This window comes from Labrus bergylta, chromosome 4 (assembly GCF_963930695.1).
Source record: "Labrus bergylta chromosome 4, fLabBer1.1, whole genome shotgun sequence".
NCBI lineage: Eukaryota > Metazoa > Chordata > Actinopteri > Labriformes > Labridae > Labrus > Labrus bergylta.
The window spans coordinates 14,353,210-14,363,444 of record NC_089198.1 but is presented as its reverse complement, the minus strand read 5'-3'; the positions used below and the strand labels follow the sequence as shown (position 1 = coordinate 14,363,444).

The 10,235-nt window shown below is 39.2% G+C and overlaps 1 protein-coding gene across 1 annotated transcript in view; it reads right to left on the bottom strand.

Annotated features, from left to right (window-relative positions):
• Nucleotides 1-439: 439 nt before the first annotated feature.
• Nucleotides 440-10,235, bottom strand: part of gpr158b (G protein-coupled receptor 158b) — an 85,405-nt gene continuing 75,609 nt past the window's right edge. Inside the window, exons 10-13 of the mRNA XM_020649194.3 lie at nucleotides 7,665-7,811; nucleotides 6,133-6,376; nucleotides 5,139-5,692; nucleotides 440-3,442 (exon numbers count right to left, since the gene is read on the bottom strand). Of these exons, the coding sequence (XP_020504850.2) occupies nucleotides 2,468-3,442; nucleotides 5,139-5,692; nucleotides 6,133-6,376; nucleotides 7,665-7,811 (1,920 nt within the window). The 3' untranslated portion in view covers nucleotides 440-2,467. The remainder of the gene's footprint in view (nucleotides 3,443-5,138; nucleotides 5,693-6,132; nucleotides 6,377-7,664; nucleotides 7,812-10,235) is intronic.

Sequence of the window (10,235 nt, the reverse complement as noted above, 5' to 3'; positions counted from 1 at the left end):
ATACATATACTGTACATGTTCTCTTGTCATTTCTCTTCTCCATTTCTATATTTTTGCGTGAAGGTATTCGGTACATAAATTCATTTTTTGAGAAAATGTGTTTTTTTTTTTGTTTTTTTTATCCCTTGGATCAATGTTTACATCTGAGTGGTTAGTGAGCTGTGTAAGAGGAAACTACACCAGCCTGTGGCAACACCATGATGATGTTAAGATAGCTGAAAGGGTTTGCTGAGATGATTCAGCCGTGGGGTTTTCGAGGCGAGTTATGTATTGGCAGATAGTCAAGATTTTATTACTATGACTATATACCTCTAACATACAATATTGGACTGACTGTTTACAAGGTTATGATACAGTCACTGTATAGGTTGCTGTGGACTACAGGAGGATTAGCAATGCTGCGGCTAAATGGGATCCTAAATGAAGAAACAACACAAACTGGGGTTTCATAGAAAGATTTAATCCAGTATTGAGAACAGGGTATTTTCTGTATGTACATGCAACACAACATGAACGTACAATAAAAATACTCCCATGTGGATGCTACAACATTGTGTAACTTTTAGGAGCAACACTTTACAGTATAACAAGCATAAAATACACTAAGTGGGCAAGTTTCAACATTCCTTTGCAAACAAGCTAAAACCATCTGGTAGAAAAATGTAGTGAAAGTTAGAGTGGTGGGTCATGTTTATTTATCAAGCCTATTGCTGTTTTCTGAATGCTTGCTGAGCAAAACAGATTCTTTAAACAAAGTTATTTTCCAAAATGCTTGATAAATCCATGACAGCTGACATCTAGATTTAATTATCTCATGTGCTTTTGAGCATTTCATTAAATATGCAATGATTTTTTTAAGCCTTCTGGTGAACATTAGTGCCATTACACCTGTGTTTTCACTGTCACACACAACAGCAATGAAGCTGATCTGACTTGTGTGATTGTTTTGGATTAGACTTCACTGGTGGGTGGATGATCACAGTCCCAGAAAGTCTGGCTGTGATAGTTGTCCGTGGACATGATGCTGAACTGAGGAATTACTCATTTCCTGTTAGCATGAAAGTGACAAAAAAAGCTTTGGCCATGCATCGTTGTGGTTCTAAAGACTGATTATGTGCAAAGACATGAAGTAAGGTGCATTCAAGCAGATGCAAAATGAGCAACTAAGTGACTGAGAGAAAATGCATTATTCAAATCATTGCCATGAGTCTGGCTCCGTGTTAGTCTTTGAAAGAATCCAGAATTTTTTTTTAAACGTGGAAATACTCAAGCCTCGGAGAAGGGACACCAAAGGCCAGAATATAAAGAGTAAATAAGTATCAGTACTCGATACCCGTACAGCTTTTCCTGTTCTGCTGTAATTTTTCTGCAAGCCATTTCAAATGTGTGTGTACATTTTTAATGGCAACGCACCTCATTTCAAAAGCATTATGTGTTACACAAGGAGACAAATACCATAGGCAACAACATCAACAGTTCCATTGTCATAATCGAGTACAAGTTAACCAATTAACAGTTATTGGATGCTTGATAGTTTGACACATGCAATGGAATTTTAAAAACACTGAATATTGAGAACTGAAACTAAAACATACCAAGTATCTTTTTTTAAAGGAGCTTCCTTTCAATCCTTTGTGATTCCCTTGTTTCACTTATCAAAGAAATATTTTTGCAATGAGTTTCTTATTTGGACTAAAAGTTGGACATCACACCTGTGTCTGGGGCTTTGGTCTTGCTTCTAAGAGCTTGTATCCCATTTTTTTTCCATAGGTCCTTTGTCCCTGATACCTGCTGGTTTTCATCATTAGCATCTGATGTTGTAAGTCTTTGATGGTTACCTGTGCAACATAGAATATCATCAGCATAACAGGAAATATGGGTCAAAATTTAATGGACTCATTAGCTGAAGAATTTACTGTATTTGTGACAATCCATACTCTCATCTGCTGGTAAAAGCAGGTATCACTCTTTGTCTTCTTACCGTGGTGTTCTCAGAGTGATAAACCATACATACAGTGTAGCTTTTTGTCTCTAATTCCTGACTTAAATTGTATAGTATCATCAACAAAACAGGAAACATTCGACAAGCTCATCAGATGGAAAATTAACTGTCATGAGAAACGATTGTTTAATGATTCATTTTCTGATTATCTTGATGTATTCAATGGCCTAAAAATTACATACAATGTAACTTTAACAAATGTGCAAGCAAAAATGCAGACTAAAAATTCCACTAGAGTGACTTCAAGGTTGCTTTCACTGCGATGTTACAACAAGAGTTTGCACTGAATTGCATCAATGGACAGCAGAATAAATAGACTCTCTTCACAAAATCTTATTTTACTTAGGTCACCCACAGAAAACCTTTCTCATCTTATTCAGTGTAACATCTTTTTCATTCTGTTGCTCTGTTTTGTGCTGTGCTGTCAGTCTGTGAGTACAAAAAGTACAATCATCACACCCCTCATCATGCCATCCCTCCAGAGTCCTGCTCCTGAAAGTCCCAGGGGCAAACATCCACCACTTTCTCCCCACTGCTCACTGCAGGTTTGTAACTAGTACTCAAAGAGCTCTCCTTCTTCTTCTCTGGGGATTTTTTAGTCTGAGCAAAGCTGGTGTGAGAGGGCTCTGTCTCCCGGGAGTAAACCTCTGCCCTCCTGATTTCCATTGCTTCTGGGTCTCTAGTTGAGCTTCTCCGCCGCTCAGAAACAGCCATGCTATATTCCGATGACTGGCTTACGCGTCTCCTTTCTGATTGTGGTTTACTGGAGGAGCTTCGCCTTTCTCTACTTTTCTCCTTCCCTTTCTCCTTCTCGGCTTTGTGGTTGGACGAGCAGGAGCCTTTCCGTTTCTTCTTGTGTATGGTCGGACTGTTGCAGGACTTTTCCTGCTTAGGTGAGGGTGGAGCATTGTAATCCCACGGGCAGATCTCAACCATCAGGGAGGGTGGCTGCAAAAGGCTCCCTGTGGACTTGGAGTGGTCAGAGTGGAGCCCCTTTGGTTTCCCATCAGTGGGTGTTACACTTTTCTTACGCCTGATCCTGTCCGGGGAGATGGAATCGGAATCTCCTCCCAGCATGGGCTGCTCTTCAAAGTCCCAGGGACAGACATCTGGCTTAAGAGGGAGAGGTGACCTGGGTGGGCGCACTTTCCGGCTTTCCCTGCCCTCATCCCGTTCTCCTCCTTTATCTTTGGAGCGGCGTCTGTTGGAAGGGGATTGTCCTGCTCTCTGCCTCTGCTGAGATCGACTTCCTTTGGAGATTCCAGAGCTGCTGCTTCCTCTCCGGCACGAGGTGGTTTCTACAGGAGCAATGGATACATGTTTCTGGGTCTTTGCTTCAGAGGGAGTTTGAGGTTCATCCATGTCCCAGGGAGAAACCTCAGACACATCGTAGAGGCTCCTGCCGGTCTCAGAGCAAATGGAGGGCTGGCTGCCACTCACCTGTTAAAGTAAAGCAATAAAACAACCACTCAGTAAATCAGTTTCTATGTTGATCACAGAAATGTATGATCAAATACTTATGTATGAATCAATAACATGTTTCCTTGTTTTCTTCTATGCTTTAAAGGGGCTCGTATTTGCTTTTACTTTATTTGCCAGTGTTGACTGACTTATAGTCTACCAGTATACCAGCTCCTTTCAAATACATCTCACAGTCCTCATCACAAGATAGTTACTCCTCAGCTGGCATGGAGATATGTAAGATGACATAATATGACTTACGTTTTTTTCATGTTGTGACAAGTGGTTGCTGAATACAGATACATGTGATGTCATACAACATTTCAGCCTTCCTGTCAATTGAGGTCCTGCTTTTGGGATACTTGCCGATTTCTTGGGTTTTTATAAGATGTGTAGAAAGTAATGACTTTCTGTAACTCAAATGTGCTAAAAATCAATATTTTCACCTGAACATCTCAAAGATTCACACCACCTAACTCTTAATTTCCCCTCATAGCTAAATGCAATTTATCTTCTTTTGCCCCATTGTGTGGGTATTCAAGTCTGCACCTCAATGTTTTTAGTTCAGGTTTTCATCAGTTTGTTTCAAGTAGAAGCAGCAGGTGTTTCCAGTTACAAAGATCTGTTTAACTCACTGTACATTACTTCCAAATGCTAAATGACAGAAAGTCAGCAACAAGCCAGAGACTAGAAGAACATTTGGCAGCAGGGGGGCAGATATTCCTTCAGGAGGGTCAAGAGACCAAAATGAAGATAAAGAAGAGTGTGACATTGGTACAAATTCACCCAATGAATGCTCCCTTTATAGCTTCAGATGTAAATAGCTGTGGGCATGTGAGTGTGGAAACAGCTTATTCTTTGTCTGTCAATTGGCCATAAAATCAGTTGTTGCAGTTTTAAGACTAAAGGCCAGATGTTTCAATAGCCCAGCCTATTAGGGAGTCCCACCATATTGATAAAAGTAGTCCTTGTGGATTTATTTGTTTGAGCTTTGGACTAAGCTCTTGCCAGGATTTCTTTATTTCTTTATGTAAAAAACAAAACACGATCTCAATATCTCTAGCCTACTTATCACATACATTGTGATCTGCTCTATGTAATTGTGGTTGGAAAATGTACTTCTGGGTAAAAGTCATGCATCTTTCTGCGTGGTCATGGTCATCTGACTCTGTCCTTTTTACCTGCTTTGCCAGGTATGTGAGGATATTCTGACTGAAGAGTTGAAAAGATAATAATGCCTCAGAGATATCTCAATTTCTTTAAATGCTGGGTTGAGATTGTCTTCTGTGAACTAATCAGAGCCATTCGTGCCTCTAATTGTGAACCTTTTTTCTTGGGGCAAAACTAGATTGTGGAAAGATTATTTGTCAAGCAAACTCTGTGTTTCCACTGCAATGTGTAGTCTGCTTCCAGGTACCTATATTTTTAATAACACATATTCATTCAAGACTGTCTAGACCATGTTTATTAATACATGGGAAAACAAAGACTGACCTAAAACTGCAATTTTTATTAATTTTAAGGAGAAACAACATCCACTGAGGTAAAACAGAAAGTTCTGGCCAAGGTATTTTTATTAGCAGCTTTAGTGATTTATCAACTAACATTTCTTTGAAAGAGCTAAATAAAATATTAGGACATAACCCAATCTGGAATGACAAGTTGTTAAAATTACCTGTTGTTTCATGATGCCCATCTTCATGGGTGTCTTGGAGTACTCCACCGATTGGCTGATGATCATCTTGGGGTAATGCTCAGGTGACTCGTCCACCTCCGACAGCATCCTTTCGTCCTGACCCTTCAGACCCCTCTTACTCGCGTCCTCCACGCCTTGCGTCTTGTTGGTTAGCCCTGGCATCTTCTCCTTAGCACTTGCAATCACACTCAGAGACTTCTGCATGATGGAGGTCCTCAGGTGGACAGGTTTCTTCTCGTGTGTCAAGTTGTGAACGCTGGCTGATTTCCAGAACAGTGGAACGGACTCAGTGGACTCAGCTGGTTCCAGTCTTGGTGGGGTCGCTGGTTCTAGCTGCTTCTTTGTATGTTTCCGTCCAATCAGGGAACCAAGAAGAGATCCTTCCCCAACTCCTCCAACAGGAGTTGTTTTGTCTCCTGCAGTCGAGCCAGTTTGGCTTCCGGTTTCTTCAGCCTGGTCGCAAACATGGTCATAGCTGAGTGACTTCTTCAAGCCTATGATATTGTTCTTCAGGGAGTCGTCGCGAGTTTTACCTAAGGGAAGGTTAAAACAATAGGTTTGCATCAAAGTAGGATGGATTTACTGATATTTTCATTATTTCTCTTGATTTAAAGTTGAGAGTTTTTACTCTAGACTTAAATGTTTTTTTATGCAGACTACGGTTGTGTGATTGTGTACTGACTTGCTGCAGGTAAGGGTTTTTCTTTTTTTCTATCAGTGGTTTAAATGTTAGTTTTTCTCTTAGAGCATTTGATATATCACAGTAAGAAGGCACAGGTGTACATATTACAATGGATGATTGCTTTTTCCATTTAGCTACTTCGTTTTGAGATAGTAGCATTGTTCATGCTTGTTTACTGTCATGTTGTAATGGCTTACATGGTCATGTGTATTCCAAAGAGTTAAAGATAAATTTGCTGTCTTTTTCCTACAATGACAGTTCATAATTTCTGCTTTGAAATGGAGGAAGTACCATGGTGACTTGGTTCAAATGGGTTTCTCCTTAAGGTGCTGCGGTTGCTGCCGTGCTCACTACCATCGTCACGACTGCACTGCCGGTGTAGATGCATCGTCTCTGGGATCTCTGTTATCCGTTTCATCAGGGAGCGACCCAGACCTTTCTTAGAATTGCGTTTCTTTTGGAGGTGAGGGTTGTTGGCGAGCATCTTTTTACGTTTATAGACTTCCAGCTGGGCGTACAGCTTCTTCAACTCATCCTAAAAAAGGAAAGGATACTTTTAATGTTGGACTTAAAAAATACCTTATTTTGCTACAACCTTCAGATATGGGTGGTGTCTGAAACAAGTATCCTGATAACAGGAGTTCCACAGGGCTTTTTGCTGGGCTCTCTGCTCTTCTACAAAAGTACATTTGGTGCTGTTAAGTAGTGTCATGGCTTCTCCTACCACTGCTATGTTAAATGCTAAGCTAATTTCAATCTTTTACCCTTGCTGCCTATCAGACATATCAAAGGTGATGTCAAGTAACATAAAGCCTGAACTGCATAAGACAGAGCTGTGTTGTACAGGGGAAAGATCCCATCACTGGGACCTGTCCATTTATTGTTATGGGTTGTACATTATGGAAGCGACTAGTGATCAGAATTCAAATGAACAACTGAGGACAGCAGAGTCAATGTGAATCTGCCAAAGCAATCTAAAAAACACCATCTTATCAGACTTCATCTTTACAACTCTTGGTACGATTAACTAATGCCTAAGTCAATTACATGTACAAAAGGCCTAGCACTTAACATACAAGTTACTTGTCTCAAAGCTTTACAAACCCTCTATTTGATAATGGCTAGAACTGACTCCTCTTTTGAATGCACTTAATGCAAACTTTTTGGATAAAAGATAATTCTTCTGCATAGTGCCTTTATCCCAGGTTGTAAAACAGAAGCTTAGTCACACCCCTTTGGTATCTCTAAAGCTTTCTTTCTGTCCAACGCAAAATTACTGTAAAACTCTGTTTGGTTAGATTTGACAACAAAAAAAAAATTATGGTCAAAGATTAGAAAAGAATCACAGGGTAGTTTATGCCTATAAAAGGTCATGTGCTTTTGGATCTACACCACCAGATTTAAGCCCATGTTTACTTGGAGAGGACCCTGGCTTATCCATTGAATCCAATCTGTACTCCAAGCACCTTTCTTATGCATCAACAACAGCACTTTGTCTTGGCATCTAATAGTGCCTCCTATGAGTTTATATCAAGTAGTTGAACACCTGGAAGGTCCCATGTAGACTTTTGTAAGGAAACTTATGTGTCTGTCTACACCAAGGTCTGTCAGTGGTGTTGTGTCGATATCTTACACCTCGGGAATGAGAATGTGCTGGCTTTGCACTGTATATTCAAATCATAATAATTCACTTTGTTTTATAAAGATCTGTCTCATGCATTGCCTCTTCTGTTAGTTCTATATTAAGGGAAATAAGGGATTAAAGCACACATCTATGGGCTTAAACAAACTTAACACTTTTATGATTCTAAATGATACTTTACCCGTATATCCTCAGGGTCCAGACTATGCTCACTCCAGGCCGAAGTGATGCTATTGTTGAGGTAGGAGCCAGATCTCCCCATGTCCAGCTCCTCCTCATAGGCCTCAATCGCAATATCATCCCTGGCCTGAGTCCCTTTGGTCAGGAACTGAGAGAGATGGAGAGAAAGGTTAAAGAATGATATCAGTGAGGCCACAGGATGGCAAGAAGAGATGTATAATTGGAAATGTAGCCCCTGAGACAGTATTGCTCAGGCCCTCTGTATTGAACTCCTCTGGCCTGATTTATTGTGAGAGAGACTAACTATGTTGCTTAAAGGTTTTTTGTTAGATGGGCTGGAGATAAACAACATTTTCCTGCAGCAAAATATTTTCTGGTATGGATTTTATGTCAAGAAAAAAAGTTACTGTCCTGCCCTGGTTCAACTTTTTCAAGGAGAATTGTGTTTTTTACTATTATTTACTGTTGTTCATTGCTGCGTTCAATAATTTCCAGTCAGCTGAATATCTCTGATATCAAATTAAGATTTGTTATTTAATTTCATCTGTTTTCTGCTGTGGCAAACAAAATCAGAGGCATCAATATGAAGATTGATTTTTGCTTTTTGAAAAAATAAAAAACCTGCAATATTCTGTAGTGGACCAAAATATAATACTGAATACTATACAAGTGAATATTGTTAACCTAAATGACCAATTTATTTAAAAACACCTTGATTCCAAAACTGGTCATTATTGACCAACTTATGGAAGAGTATAGGGTCCAATCACTTGTGAATCTTATTGTAACTTAATGCTGATGCCTTTTCATGACCTGCAAAAGCAAACAAGAACATCAGCAACAAGACCGACTATCACTTTTTTAAACCATATCTACCCATTGACTGTAAATAATAATGGACATATGATATGTAATGATACAGATGATGTTTTTTTTTACTGGATTTCATAGCCATACTATTTAGTTTCACTTTAATAACAAATCTGGAGACAAATGAAGACCAAATATTTATACAAGATTCAAGAGCATACGCTTGGTGAGATTAACTTTCTTCCCATTGTGCTTAATTATCCCAGAGTCCTCGGCTGACTTGTTCTTCTGAGGTGCCCTAATTAAGAAAGAATGAGAGAACGCAGAGGGCTGATGGCGTTCAGCATTTCTCACACAGCAGGAGAATGAACTGTTTTCCATCCGACTTGAGAGATTGCACATAAATACACCCGCGGGAGTGCTTAGCTAAATTACAACACACGCTAACGCAGTTTGAATGAGTTTAACGTAACATATGTGTATTTGTGCGTGCGTCTGTGTGTTCTAGATCAGTAATATCAAATACACTTAAAATGATTCATGGACTGCTGTGTGTACAAGCTAAAGTACAGCAGTGCCCATTATGGAAATCTCTCTGTACTAATGTAATGTAACCTTCATTTAAATGCAGGATTTTTAAATCCCTCTCATAAGAAAGAAAAGTACAACTTCTACTTTGATCTTGTGCAAACTTTCTATGGAGGTTACTTCTTATGTACAGCTTTGTTTCCCAGAATAGTGACACTATGAATGTGTATTTGCGCCTACGTTCTAATATTTTTTAGCTTTTTAAGATGAATCTTTTCCAGCACCTAAATTCAAATTAGGATAGTTATTACCTTCATCAACAAACTTCTTCACAGGAATAATGCATGCTACCATTAGCAGTGTAATGAGTGTGTGAATGCTGTCAGATGGGGCCCTGTTAAGGGGGTTTCCTGTTGTCATTGCAAACTTTGCACATTTTGAGCCTCTTCTGTGATTGAAAGTTTGTCAGCTCTTGGTAGTCCCCTACTGGCCTGGAGTCCCAAACGGTTGCATGCCTAGCCTGTTGACAAGTAGCACCTCTGCTCAACCCCTTTCCAACATTTCATTCCCCTCTCTCTCCTCCCAATTTCCTCCTCTACCCACTGTCCTCTAAAGTCAAGGCAAAAAGCCGAACAATCATTTTAATAAACACAAATATTAAAACAGGTTAGGAGTTTTGCTCAGTGGTTTTGAAGAGCATAGATTTGAGACTTATATCGGACATTTTCACACCACTATTTTCGGAAGTCAGAATTGTCCATATGAATTTTTTAATGGAAGGGAGATAGCCGACAAAACATCCAACTAACATCCCAACTCGTGTTGTTTTGTCCCTATAAGTGATTAGACCTAACCTATGACTTTGTTTCTATTTATTTATTTGAAGTTGTGCGTAGTGTTACCTCTTTTGTAAACAAACAGCTATTCAATTATATGAGAAGTTAAGAAGGACAACACTGTTATATTTTATCAGTAGAATGGTTGGGAACAAGAAGATGAATCTCTACGTTTATTTTATAAGCACAATTGTATATCTAAAATCTGGTTTTTGTATGTTACTAATGTACAGTGTTTTTAAATCAATGTAGTGGAGTAAAAAACACTATGTTAATGGTAAGGGGTAAAAGACTGAGTTTGATAAAGAAATATCAGAAAAATCAGTTTAGGTCTTAAGTAAATCTACTCTGTTACTAAAGCCCAGTATAAGCTAATATACAGTACTGAGATTGTTCAT